This window comes from Dichotomopilus funicola, assembly GCF_033296635.1.
Source record: "Dichotomopilus funicola strain CBS 141.50 unplaced genomic scaffold C8A04scaffold_38, whole genome shotgun sequence".
In the NCBI taxonomy this organism is placed as follows: Eukaryota; Fungi; Ascomycota; class Sordariomycetes; order Sordariales; family Chaetomiaceae; genus Dichotomopilus; species Dichotomopilus funicola.
Window position 1 is genome coordinate 26,321 of NW_026944059.1, and position 14,437 is coordinate 40,757.

The 14,437-nt window shown below is 55.4% G+C and overlaps 2 protein-coding genes across 2 annotated transcripts; one reads left to right on the forward strand and one right to left on the reverse strand.

Annotated features, from left to right (window-relative positions):
* Positions 1 to 7,118: 7,118 nt before the first annotated feature.
* Positions 7,119 to 10,604, forward strand: C8A04DRAFT_12803 (Choline/Carnitine o-acyltransferase-domain-containing protein; the record flags this gene model as incomplete). The annotated part of the gene is given in 8 exon segments (XM_062777465.1): positions 7,119 to 7,287; positions 7,354 to 7,629; positions 7,684 to 9,160; positions 9,197 to 9,620; positions 9,637 to 9,706; positions 9,827 to 10,057; positions 10,348 to 10,433; positions 10,545 to 10,604. 8 exon segments carry the CDS (start codon positions 7,119 to 7,121, stop codon positions 10,602 to 10,604), a joined length of 2,793 nt encoding a protein of 930 aa, XP_062636318.1.
* A 1,771-nt stretch (positions 10,605 to 12,375) lies between these two features.
* C8A04DRAFT_12746 (uncharacterized protein) lies at positions 12,376 to 14,366 on the reverse strand (the record flags this gene model as incomplete). Its single annotated transcript, XM_062777446.1, has 2 exons — positions 12,376 to 13,572; positions 14,109 to 14,366. 2 exons carry the CDS (start codon positions 14,364 to 14,366, stop codon positions 12,376 to 12,378), a joined length of 1,455 nt encoding a protein of 484 aa, XP_062636319.1.
* Positions 14,367 to 14,437: the final 71 nt, after the last annotated feature.

The window sequence follows — 14,437 nt, forward strand, 5'->3', positions numbered from 1 at the left end:
CACGGACCGACTTTGAAACAATGCCAACCGGAGCACCGTGGTGTCGGTGGGGGTCAAGCATTGACATCGTCAGGGGCAGGAGCGGAGTGGACTCCATTCCCAATGGCACTGGAACTCTCTCTCAAAGGACATCAACCACTCCCGTTCACAGCGCATACGGCGGCAGTCGAGGAACACGAAACACCCGGGGGCCTTGCAACGTATGATGTCGATACCTATTCGAGTCGAGTCTGCCGGAGCTAAGTCCGTGACGGGGGTTTGCTCTGCTTGGGGCCTTGGGAGTCATCGTCGTCCGCCCTCCGCCATGTCATCGAGAAAGGAAAGGTCCCAATGGACAACTAGCGGCTAGCACCACGGCAACAGAGCTTGACACCACGCTGCGCAATCGCCCTTGCTGTTTGGCTCATCCGTAGCGGTGTCGGCAATGGATCGGCCGCTCTCTGATCAACACGGATTGGTCTATTGCCTTTGCTGGCCGCGTCCACAACACACCAGCACACGGGCAGCCCAGACTTTTAAGCAGGAGGACGGGATGTCTCGTCTGGGGTGATGCGGTTGTTTGCGGTTGGTCTCGGATACTAGGAGAATTCGTCATTGGAATCCGGACATCTACGGTAAGAATCAACACCATGGTTTCTTGTTTCCTACTCACATATACCCCCTCACACCCCCTCCTCCCTCCGTCCTGTTTTGCCGCCTGGTACAATTATCTCCTGGTGCATGACAGCAAACAGCCCCCGGAGTCTTGGTAACCCCTAACAAGTGAATAAACGCCTGAGCACGGACCCGGGTATATCGGGTTCTCGAAAAGCTCGGCGCCTTCGTGGATCCTTCTGCCGGCCGCGGGGACGTGCAGGACTCGGCCCTCTGCAGTAACGTGCAGCCAGCGTGCCAGTCATGCAGCCGGATGACATACAGGACCGTCCCGCCGGTTGATCTTGGAGGAAGAAGGCATGGAATGATGGAAGCCTCGTTGCATCAGGCAGCACCCATGCTTCCCGCCGGCCGTCACCTGAGCAAGTTCGCAATAATCCCTGTCTTCGACTGCTGCCGTTGTATTGGGACGTTATGTACAACACCGTAAACGATCTCACAACCAACCTGGTTCGGACAAGCCCTCGTCATCTGTGGACGCTCCCCCTCTTTCACCCCTACTCTAGGAGTAAGGATGATGACGTTCCGCAACCTTGAAAGTATGGGTTTGATCCGTGCGTCTCCCACTCTTTGGTCCTACGCCTCCACGCCGGAGACGACGTGGCACTGCCTGGCTCTTTGCATTGTCGAAAAAGGGTCACGTTGGTGACAGTCTTCAAGTGGGAGGCCGGAAAGGGGAACAAGATAATCAACACAAAATGAAAACACACCCAGATGATCTCTATTAATGGAGGGAGTACCGGGGAAACTATAACACTCGCACACGTTGATTACGACCACGGCCACGACCGCGTATCCGCGGCACCCCACCGCAGGATGATCAAACCAACCGCCAGAGTAGTGTATCCCGGGATGCTATACCTCGTGCAGCTTTCGGTATGACTGTTGTTCATATTTGACGACGTCCTATCTCAAGGTAATTCGCCTACACTACCGAAGCATCGTTCACCCGGCCTCCTCCACACATCCCATTTCGACTTCAGACATCGCCCTCCCTTGGGCCCTCCCATAGGGCTGCCGCGTTCGCCTCTCGCGTCAAGGGCCGTGCTACCCCAGATGTGGTGACCCCCCCTTCTTCCCTGTCCTAGGTACCCTACCCTCATCCTCTTCCAGGTCCCAACCCCTACTCCCTGTTTGTCCCACGCTGAGGATGCAACGGTGTTTTGCACTTCGATGTGACGAGGAAGGGAAGGAGGGGCGTGTGTCTGGGTTGAAGATGGGGGGTAGTGTGTAAGGTGGGTGGGGTCAAGGGAGGGTTGGTAGTTCAGCTGTCTTTTCTTTTTTTTCTTTAAAGAGGTGTGTCTCGTCCTGGTGGGAGGTCTTGGATGTTGGAGCAAGATTCACTCGTTTCCAAGCCTTCTTCCCCACGGCCCGCTCGGAGACACGACACGAGACAAACTTTACAAGGGTGAATGAACTCTTGAGTGTGGTTCTGCTCTGCCTCTTTGGTTATCATCCAACACCCATTCCATTCAACAGACTCGGCCCAAAGACTTTCTCTCCTGTTATTAAATCCATATAGCAGTCGGATACATGTAGGTGCCGTGAGACTTGAGATATAACCATCACCCGACTGACTCACGCTAGAACCAAACCCACACACCACCCATCACCATCACCATCACCATGGCCCAACATCGCCCATTAGTCTCTCTCGATTATGCCAAACCGAATCCCAAACCAGGCCCGACTCCCGACACTCCTAATCCGCCTGAGCCTTCCTTTTAAATTGAACTCGGAACCAACACCTCAAAGGCTTCAATGTCTTTTCAAGTCGACTTGAGGATGGCCCTTGACGAACACATTGAAGGAGGGGCTTTCTTCTTTTTGGTTGCGGTTCTCTTGGCCCGTTTTCCTTGTCGGACAAGAAAACAGATGGATGCCCGGCTCGGTTATGGAGCGTCTGGTCTGGCTTCTAACGGATGGTCGAGGTTAGGTTGGAGTCATACGGATTTGCTGAGTGGTTGCGGTTAAGGGACCGAGGGTTAATACAATCGTAATGGGGTTACCTTACTGGGATGATGTACGGGGTACTTTACTATTACACACAATAATAACACTACAGATGTTGCCAATCAGCTTTTAACGAGTCCCAGGAACAACACTAGACAGCATACCTGTGCATGATGCATCTCGGAATGACACACATGTTTTCCCCACCACGGAGAATTTACACAAGAACTGACCAGAAACAGATCGATCGGACATGATCAGAAGAGAAAAAAGAAAGGGCAAAAAAGAGGTTGGGGAAAAAAACACAAAAGTCTCACCACCAAACAAACCCCACCCCCATCCAAAGGGACACACATCAGCAGCTACGAAAACTCTTTTCCAGTACCTTAGTACAAAGAACTTTTCTTCGCTAGCCCGGGGAATTGAACCCAGCCAGGGCCACTTCGATTTACGACGACGACGACGGGCAACCGGCGATGCTCCTCCCAATTCCGCTGTGCCAAACATCGATCGCTGATTTGGCGGGTTGGGAGGATCTGGTGATTGGGGAAGGGAGGAGGGGGGGTATATAGGGGGGTGGTGGCGGAGGGAAGGTGTGGAAGGGGGGGATTTGGGGCCTGAGGCTGGGAGGGAAGAGATGGGATGGAAGGGTTGTTGGTGCTGGTGTGGTTTGGGGGGAAGGATCAGGCAAATGGTATGAGAAAACACTAGGTAGTTGGTAGGTATATAGTGGTGTGAGGGTAATCAGGTGTTAATCGTTTTCTTCTCCTTTCATTCTTTCTCCTCCCTCCAGTCCAGCAAAGCTCGAAGAATCATCCATATATTCGGTTCAGTTTTGTACCCTTCGAGTAATGTTTTCAGAGTGATGGAACCTTTTGTCGTTTTGCAAAACTGGGTACTCAATAGGTTTCAACGCGTTCATGTGAGAATCGACTCCAAAGAATTGGTAGTATCTATTTATTCACCGAGCCTGAGCGTATCATACTGACCCTAGACAAAGGGCTATCTGGGTCGGGATTCGTTGCTGCTGAATCCACAAGCATGAGAACACCAAGACCATACCTCTCCCTCACAGTCCCCAAAGTCTGAAACAGCTGAGAGGGCTGATATCCTTTCACATATTCCAAGTATGGATGGTCATCTGATTCATCTGATAGTATTTCACAAGCTTATGTCGGCCACGTATCTCGAAGTGCATAACTAAGACAACGTCCCGTCCAGGAGATCTTTAGCACCAGGTGCACGTTGGAAGTTACTAAACTCCGGAATTGAGAAGCGTTAAAAACTTCACGACCTTGCGACGGCCTGTCTGGCCGCAATATGGCCCGCCCAGTAAACCCGGCATAAATTACGACTTGTATAATGAGCGAGTTTTAGTGAAACCAAACGGCGGGCGTCTGACGACCCCAATCGAGAGTTAAGGCTCAAACGGTTTGGAACTTCAAGTGTCCATGACCTGACACAGAGGTGAAATGTATTTGTGACCGCCGCTGGTGTCATGTGTCCGGCGTGAAAGTGTGTCATCGAGTAATCTGAAGGAAGCCCGGTCTGGCAAGTTTACAGATATAAATGCTAACCCGGAACATTGATCTTCCAGCCCACAACTCTGGACGTTGAGAAAAGGTTGGGGTGAGGCTGGAGAATCCCCATGGGGAGTGGGTGATCATCACCAGGTTCAAGCCCCTGCAAACCAACCCCCTGCACATTGTTCAACAGCTGTCGTCACCGGGGACTTGGCATTTTGCTCCCACCGGCTTCTATCAATAATGGAAGAATCTGGAGTTTGCAAATTCCAAGACACAGCATCCATTTATCTGAATGAGATACCGTTCGGAGAATAACGTTACCTTTGTCCATGTAACCTGCGGATAAAATACACCAATGGAACGAGCGAGTTGGGCCGCTGCGGCAGCGGCGTGCGATCTGCAGCCAACGTCGCCGTCCTTTGACCCGAACCGCTCTGCCCGGTTGCTGGGCCGTGCCGAAAGACTCTTCGCTTTCCAATCCACGACACTCAAATGTGATGTTATAAGTTCTCCATTTCCTATTTCCAGAGAAGATAAGGATATTCTCCATGGTCTTTTTCCGTTTACAGAAAAATAGAAAAATAAAAACGGCAGACTGTCGAGAGATCTTTGACTTACTCACGAACGAAGCTCTCGGTGGTTCATTGTAAAGCCGAGCGGGCCAAGTCCGGGTTGAACCGCCCCACCGATCCGTTCGGCCGGGAGGCTCAATATCAGCGCAGCGCAGCAGGCAGGATGGGTGGTGCTGAGTGGGATGGCCCGCCTTGATTCTCGCAGGTCGCATGTCGCATGTTGCATCCATGAGGTCGTTTTGGCTTGGCCATCACATGCTAGAGGTTGACGCAGAGGTTATTCAATGTCTTGAGAATATGGCGCATCCTGTTAAAGGTACCGTTGGAACTGGTGTACTAGCACGGTGATGAAGAGGTTTTTCTCTTAAACGTTGATAGACACATCTCTTGAACAAGAGCCAAACATATTCAACCGACACACGATGATACGGCCAGCACACCTACAAAATAAAATATTGTTCAAGGTGAGGTTGGAGTTCAAGGAATGTGCAACCCCCACCCCACTTGCCAAAACGGGACAATGCCACTGTTAGCGCAGGGCTCGTTCCGAATACAGATGGAACCCCTCATTCGGCCCCCTCCAGTCCCATTCCCACAGCACATCCGAACATCCTCTTGTCCGAAGACCAGGCCAGAACCGACATCAGCCAAGGCGAAGCGCCCTTTTCCCTGCCACAGAAACGGGGACTGAGTGGGCCAAAAACAAATAACCAGAAGCGTCATTTCTGGGGGAAATCGAACCGGAGCAAAGGGGTCGGAGAAAAACAGAGAAGGGCCATCGCACTGTGAGGGGCACGCACCGCACAACGTCATTCACACCTCCCCCACACTCCCCCTGGAAAAGACCCGTGAGACCTTGGTCCCCTGAGCACACTACGCCTATTCTTACCAGGCCCGTGACGCAGTCATACACGATTGTTGAGTGCATGCCTAGATTGTGGTAGGTCGGCGCGTCGAGCGCCGGAGTTGAGGGGCGACCTGTGTATTGCTGCGGGACATACACTACTTTGGTTTTCGCCTTGGGGTCCAAGAGAGAGAGAGAGCTAGCAAGCTTAGCCGCCACCTACGTTGCAGATGACCTCGCTGGCTGAATCTGGTCGGTTAGTTGACGGACTAGGTTGACGGACACTCACAGTCCAGGTACATGGACCACCGGATGAAATCGAGGGACGGAAGACCAACATACATACATTGCATACATACATACAGCCACTAACCAACGAACACCAACCACTACGATTTTCTGCGAAACAAGCTTTCTCTTTTTCATTTCTCAGCCTCACCGCGCACGACTTCGGGCGGTCAGGTACAACGGAGCGCACCGACGATTCCAAGCCGACGGATTACTGGACACATTCACACCTCGACAGAGGATTCAGACAAATCCACGCACTGTACGTGTCTCGGGCGCTCTTTCTAGCACAGACGCACGCAGGCACAAACCAAGAACACCCGCACCCAAACCAGTACGTTGCATCTCGTTTTCTGTCGTTTCGTTTTAACCCCGAGACTGCGAGAAATGGCTCGGCAGATTCCCAGATTGAGGGCTCGGTTCGGGCCTGCGGAGGAGGAGTCTCAGCTCGGAGCCCGCCGTGGCAACCTTGCCGTGTCCAATCACCCCGGCGGTGCTCGTGACTCTCTTCCTGGCGCCTAGCAAGCGACCTAGCCACATGCTCCAGCAGGCAGTCAGCCAGGAAGTCAGTCAGCCAGGCAGTGGTCTGTCTGTCTTGCCCGCGCTGTTCGTTCCCGGTCTCCTTGTGTACATTCTCTGGGGAAGTTCCACCAGGGCCAGGACCATGATACTTCCTGGGCAACATCCTAGTCTCCCGAGATCCCGAGATCCCGGCACCCCGGCCTCCTGGGGAAGCAGTCCATCCGTTTCTCCGCTGCTCACGGTGGGCCACTGGACCACGGTGAGGGATCTCACGGGGCTGCTAGGCTGCGTTGCTTGTGGTGTCTTTCTCCATTCACGTCTTCCATTCCTCGTTCATACATACCCCAAGGTACTACCCAAGGTACATCAAGTACGTACCTTGGATATGCAAGCAGATCCGCCCCCCCCCTAGAGATCCCCCTAGGTCTCCCCACACCCTCCCGGGTTTATCATCCCGTCTCCCGTGCTTTATATCCCGAACCTGGCCCGGCCAGGGCTGTCAGCTCGTTTCCTTTGATGTTCCCATGTCCCCAGCTTGCTCTTCTTTACTCTATCCACGAACGCACACCTCGTCTGGTCGCGTTCCCAGTGGAATGCCAGCATACTACCTCCAAGACTGCCACTACTTCTACCGCACCGCCCTGCGCGGTCTCAACATCAGCACCCGCGTCTCGCCGCTGTACGGCTGACGGGCTGGTCCTGATATCTATCGATTAAGGCATAGCGACTCCTTCTCTCGGGACTGACTTGCTGACGAGAATGCCTACGCAAGTCCGCATCTTCACCTCGCCCAGGTCTCTTGGGGAGACACTTTCTAGTTCTAGTCCTGTGCAGCAGCTGTCTCCGACGACGACGACCCCGCGGTCTGTGCCGGATTTGCCTATTGAGCTGCCGACGAGACCTGTTGATTATCAGAGTGAGAGACAGGGTGAGAGACAGAGTGAGAAACAAAACCACAGCAAAAGCCAGAATCAGAACCAAAACCAGAACCAAGGCAGTACCCCGGCCCCCATGTCGGACGCCAGCCATGAGGACAAGCCCAAGGGGGGCGTGACGTACGCGCACCAGGACGACCTGCCCAAGCTGCCGATCCCAGACCTCGAGTCGAGCCTGGACAAGTACCTGGCGGCGCTCAAGCCGCTGCAGTCGGCGCGTGAGCATGCCGAGACGAAGCACGCGGTGCAGGCGTTTCTGCGGAACGAGGGGCCGGAGCTGAATGAGAAGTTGAAGAAGTATGCTGAGGCAAGGACGAGTTATATTGAGCAGTTTTGTACGTTTCCCCTCTCTTACTACACAGAAAACGGTGTGAATACTGACTGGCTAGGGTACGACTCGTACCTCAACTTTGACAACCCGGTGGTGCTCAACCTGAACCCCTTCTTCCTGCTGGAGGACGACCCGACGCCGGCGCGCAACAACCAGGTGACGCGGGCGGCGTCGCTGGTGGTGTCGGCGCTCGAGTTCGTGCGAGCGGTGCGCAAGGAGGAGCTGCCGGCGGACACGGTCAAAGGCACGCCGCTGTGCATGTACCAGTACTCGCGGCTGTTCGGCACGGCGCGCGTGCCGACGGACGCGGGGTGCCAGATCGAGCAGGACCCGGAGTCGAAGCACGTCGTGGCCATGTGCCACGGCCAGTTCTACTGGTTCGATGTCCTAGACGAAAACTCGGACTTGATTATGACGGAGCGCGACATCGCCATCAACCTGCAGACGATCATCGACGACGCGGCGCAGACGCCGATTCAGGAGGCCGCGAAAGGGGCCCTCGGGGTGCTCAGCACGGAGAACCGGAAAGTGTGGTCGGGCTTGCGGGATGTACTGACGCGGGATCCCGGGTCCAACAACGCCGACTGCCTGGGGATCGTGGACACAGCGCTGTTTGTGATATGCCTAGACTACTCGGAACCGGCGACGGCCGCGGCACTGTGCCAGAACATGCTGTGCGGCACGAGCGAGATCGAAAAGGGGGTGCAGATCGGGACCTGCACGAACCGGTGGTACGACAAGCTGCAGATCATCGTGTGCAAGAACGGCAGCGCAGGCATCAACTTTGAGCACACGGGCGTCGACGGCCACACGGTGCTGCGGTTTGTGAGTGACCTCTACACCGACACCATCCTGCGGTTCGCCCGCACCATCAACGGCAAGGCCCCGACGCTGTGGGCGTCCACCAGCCCGGACCCGTCCCGCCGCGACCCGGAGAGCTTCGGCGACGTCAGCACGCTGCCGCACAAGCTGGAGTGGGACATGGCCCCGGAGCTGCGCATCGCCGTGCGGTTCGCCGAGACCCGCCTGGCCGACCTGATCGAGCAGAACGAGTTCCAGTGTTTGGATTTCGGCGCCTACGGCAAGACTTTTATTACGTCCATGGGCTTCTCCCCGGACGCCTTCGTGCAGATGGCGTTCCAGGCGGCCTACTACGGCCTCTACGGCCGCGTCGAGTGCACCTACGAGCCGGCCATGACCAAAATGTACTTGCACGGCCGCACCGAGGCCATCCGCACCGTGACCGACGAGTCGGTGCGGTTTGTCCAGACGTTCTGGGCCGACAACCCGGCCGAGCAAAAGATTGCCGCCCTGCGTCGGGCGTGTCAGCGGCATGTGGCTACCACGCGGGAGTGTGCGAAAGCCCAGGGGTGTGATCGCCACTTGTACGCGCTGTTTTGTCTCTGGCAGCGGACGGTGTACGAGGAGAGTGTGCGCACGGGAACGGCCCCGGGCAGTCCCGCGGCGGATTATGCCTCGCCGTCGTCGTCGTCTGTGGTCGACGATAACCTGTCGGATCGTCTCTCCGATCGGCTGTCTGATCGCGGCGGCGGTGGAGCAGGTATCATCAGCAGCAGTCCCCCGCGTGAACCCGCCTACCTCCTCGACGCCTCACCTCCTGGTCAAACCCAAACCCAAACACACACCCCCAACCCCGGCCGAGACCGCAACGACTCCCTCACAAGCAACATCTCCTCCTCCCCCTCCCTCTCCTCCAGCACCCCCCCACACCCACACAACCACCACCTCCCGGCCCTCTTCGCCGACCCCGGCTGGGACAAACTCAACACCACCATCCTCTCCACCTCCAACTGCGGCAACCCATCCCTGCGCCAATTCGGTTTCGGCCCTGTATCGGGAGACGGGTTCGGGATAGGGTATATCATTAAAGACGAGGGGATTTCGATATGTGTCTCTTCGAGGCATAGGCAGACGAGGAGGTTTGTGGATACGCTGGAGAGTTATTTATTGGAGATTAGAAGGGTGTTGAGGATTGTTGTTGGGATGGGAGGTGGGCATGCGGGGGGGGGTGGGGGGGGGGGGCGCGTCGAGGGCTAGGGAGGTTGATGGGTTGAGGGGGGGTACGAGACCAGAGCATGGTGATAGGGAGAGGGAGAGGGTCGGGCATACGGGACGGGGGAGAGAGGGGGGACGGATGAGTGTTACTTCTGGCGGGTTCAGCGGTAATACCGGTACCGGAGGCTTTGGCGCAAGCGGGGGAAGTGGAAGTGGAAGTGGAACCGGAGGAGGAGCAGGAAGTATAGGCAGTGGAGGGAGTGGGAGGACGAGATTGAGGGGGAGGCTGATTACAGGGGAGAGTTTGGTCGGGGGTGGTGGGAGGAAGGGGTCGGATTTGGGCGCTGTCGGGGGGAGTGTGTCGTCGCCGACGGAGGAGAGTTTGCTGTTGAGTGAGGATGATGAGTTGGGGGGGTGTAAGTTTTTTTTTTTCTCTTTTATATCTTTTGGACGCTTTCCCGTTTTCCCCTTTCCATTTTCCTTTCCTTTTTCCCCCTTTTCCCCCTTCTCCCTCTTTTCCCCCTTTTCCCCCTTTCCCCTTTCTTCACCACACCTACATCATTCATCCAGCACCCCTTTTTTCACCTCATCACCACAATCATCCCCATACCAAGTCCATTCCACTACACATAACCCAACAAGATACACACCCCCACTAAACCCACCACAACCCAATACAATCCGATACTAACCAATATAATCACAGACGGTTTCTTCGACGCAGGCATGCTCCTCCAGGCCCTCAAAGCCCGAGGCGAGAAACCCGCCCCTCCCACTACCACCACCGGGGCTGTCGGGTCCGGCACTGCAGACTCCAATGACCAGCAACAGGGGCAGGGCCAGGGTCAGGGCCAGGGGGGTAAATCGTCAGAGAGGGCGGCTGCTGCTAAGGCGGTGGCGGAGGCGAGGGTGCAGGCTAGACGGAGGGAGGTGGGGAGGAAGTTGAGGTTGGTTGATTATTAGGTTGTTGGTTTGTCTGAGTGGGGAGGGTTTTGGAAGGGGGTGGGGAGGGTGTTCTCGGGAGGGGTTTTTGGATGCGTTAGTACAGTTTGGATGGGATATGGAGATGGGATATGGAGGTGGGATATGGGACGGCAATTTGACTGGATAAAGCATTTATGATAGGAAGCTGTTTGTGGACAGAATTTATTATAGGGGGATATTTGAGGACAGAGCATTTATTTATGATATGATAGCAGGGCGGTGGGCTGTTTGTGGATAGGGGGTGTTATTTACAACTTTATAGTAAGCGTTGTTAACCAGGTCTAACCCACACCACTGCTTCTGCTAGTTCTGTTTCATGTGGTAAGATGGTTTGGTTCTGTGTGGGAGGTGACATAGGCGTGGGATATATACGGATATGTGGGATACGCAAAGGGATAGGTAAGGTAGATGGAGTTGAAGAGATGGATGAACGGTTGAGTGCAGGGGTGAGTCAAGGGTGACTGAAGGGGTAAGTGCATGGTGTAGATGATGGGGTAGACCGTAGATGACATGAGATCAAATGGGATTGAATGGGTGATAAGTGGACGCTGAAGGGGAAGATGAAATTAAAGGTAAAACCAGGATATAAAAGCAGTAAAATGTCATAAAAATAAATGGAAGGCATCAAAACAAGACGGACAAAAACGGGACCAAGTGACAACTGGACGAATAGGACGAGGTGGACGAGGTGGGTAATCGAGGGGTAATACAAAGGTAGATAGACAGACGAAAGCACAGGGGAAAGGGCTAGAGATAATTAGATCTAAGGGCTGGTCTCTCAACTTATAGTCAGGAACACCAGAGCTTATAATCCTCATACAGCTCCGCGTTAAGGGAGTGTATCTCTGCGCTGCGTCATACATAGTAAACCCTCCGTAGCCTGAGTGGTTAATCAACGGTTCCTTCTAGGTGCCGGAGAACAACGCCAGCCTTAGGATCTCCGGTATGCGCAGCCAAGATATTAATTAGCTCCAGCCCCTATTCAGGGCCAAAAGTTATTTACACAGCCCAGGTTATGTTATATTACAGCCCAATTCCATACATCATAACTTATCCCCACTCCATGGCAAGTACGACCTGACCGTCGTAAATCGAAATGGCTTCTGGGTTCGATTCGATCCCCAGGGTCAGCCGAAGTAAAAATTTTCTGTAACAAACAAACAGAAAAAAGGTTTTCGTAACAGCTGACGTCTAGCGCTCCGGATGGGGATAGAGCTTGGCTGAGAGCTTTTTTTTTTTTTCCTTCTTTTGTGTTTATTTGAGTTGGAAGGGAAGAAGAGCCTGAGAATTGGAAAAAGTAGGCGTATGTATGATATGTATCGTTAAAAACAAGCGTATCATCAGCAAAGGAGTATCATCAAAATAGGCAGCGTTCGTCTATATTAGGCATATATACACCACACCGCTCAACCCCCCAATCCAATCCAAACTCTATCATGCCCAGCGCATCAGCTTGGCCGGTTATTCCAGTGGTAAATATCTGCCCCTGTTGCCACAACCCACAGACGGGTCTAATATATATGGCCCTTCCCAGAATAAAAAAAGAACGATCCAAACAATGCTCTCCTTCCGTCTCCAAATACGGTGTCTCGTGAGAAGGGAAAACGAACCAAAAGTTGATACCAAACCGGACAGACAAAAGCGCTTCCAACAAAGTAAGTCATTGTTAAACCGAACCAAACCAAACCAAAAACACGGGTATCCCACAATTACCGCACCCTCCTCAACCCATCACCTCTTAAACTCCATGCTATGGCAATTCAACAGCCCCAGTCATCGCCCTCATCGGCGCCCGAACCTGCGCTTGTCCCGGCGGCGTCGGCGCCGGCGTAGTCGACACCGACACCGCCTTCCTCGGCACAACCATCGCCACCGCCGCGGTATTAATACTCCCCGCCAAACTCGAGATACTCCCCCCGTTTGCCCCCTGAGCGCCAGCTCCCGGGGGGCGATACGGTTTGTAGGCTCCTGGTGGCTTGCCGCCTGCTGGTTGGAGGGCGAGTGGTACACCCCCGGCATTGTTGGGGTTAGGACCGCGGCTGCTGCCGGGTCGGTTGGCGCCGGGGTTGCTGCTGGGGTGGGCTGGTTCGCCGGGCATGGGACCTAATGCGGAGGCTGGCGCGACGGGGGTGGTGCCGTTGTAGGTGGAGACCGGGGTGGAGGTGGAGCGGCGGTCGGGGGTGTCGATTCCGTTGCCGGTGGTGCCGTAGGTGTCGACGCGTTGGAGGTCGTGGGAGGGGCGCGGGGAGTTGTTGTAGAAGGGGGGCGTGGGGAAGGTGGGTAGGGCCTGTTGCTGGTGTTGTTGGAATTGCTGGGGGGTGAAGTGAGGCTGGGCGAACTGCGGCTGGGGACTACCCGTCGGCGTGCCCATTGGGCTCGGTTCGAAGCGGATGCTCTGGGCGGTGTGCGTGCTAGGCGCGTAGTTGTGACGCGAGTTGAAGGTGCCGGCACCAGCGGATGCTACGGCACCTGCGCCGGCCGCAGCAGTACCGTACATGTTCTGCTGATGAGCCGGCGTTGCGGCGGACTGGGGATAACCAGACATTCCGGGAGCACCCGCGGCCTGTCCGTAGGCTCCTGATGGCCCAGAAGGCCCAGGAGGCGGCTGCGTGTTCGGGTACGTGGGTTGGGCCATGAACGGCTGGGACGGGGGCAGCTCGGACGACGCGAGCTCGTTCTGCCTGCGCTTGCGGAGAAAGATGGCCCCGAAAATGCATAGCACGATGATGGCGATACCACCGATCACACCACCCACAATTCCGCCCACCGGGGGACCTCCGCTCGCGGCTACGGGAGGAGGTGCCGAAGACGTGGCTGCACCGGCACGGGTCGCGTCGGCTGCGGCTGAGGAAGTCGAGGACGCAGCGGTAGGCGTGGGCGCGTCGGAGGACGTCTCGGAAGTAGACTCGGTGGATGACGACGACTTGGACGTGGTTGACGAGGAAGCCTTGGTAGACGAAGACTTGGACGAGGACGAAGATTTGGCGGTCGAGGATGACTTGCGCGAGCTGGTGGACGTCGTCTTCTTGCTGCTCGACGTGGTCTTGGAGACTGTCTTCATGGTCCGGTGCTTGTCGGACGGGTTCGTCGTCTCGGCCTCGAGCACCTTCATCGGCTTCGTACCGCAAAAGTAGTCCGTCACGCCTCCCGGGAAGGCAACCGTGTTGCAGTATCTTGCCCCAGAGTCGAAGCTGCTGCCGTTAGCCAATCTCGGACTCTCTCATCATGATACCCGTTCATGATTACGACAAGAAAGTACGGCCGGAAACTCACCATTTCAGCGTCAGGTCATCTCCCTGACAGTCCTTGTCGCACTTCCTCGCGTCACTCCGGTCCATACACGTCACGCGGAACGCGCAGTCGTTGTCCTTGCAGCAGCCCGCAGCACCCGGGATCTTGCCCGACGCCGGGATAAAGGCGCATTGCCAGTCCTCGTCGACGCAGGCATAGGCGGATTCTTGGCCAGTTAGTCGCTGTCGTAACAGTAAAGCCATAGCGTTGACACTCACTTAATTGGCCATCAATGAAGCCGCACGTGTTGTCCGGAGCTAGCAGGTACTTGTCAGGCAGGCCGATATTCCGACGCAGCAACCCGGCGTCTGGTGCTTCTGTTGGTACTGGCGACCACCCATTCCCAGGAGGCAGTGGTTGAGAGGGGTCTGTTGGGCGCGGAAGGAAGACAAAAGCCTGAGCCGACGCGCCGAAGAGTAGGGCGCCGTGGAGGAGTTGCTGTAAGCCCATGGTGAGGGTTTGAGGTATTAATTACTTGGTCGTGTGTCGTAGTTGTCGTGTAGTTGTTCTAGCTGTTGTGG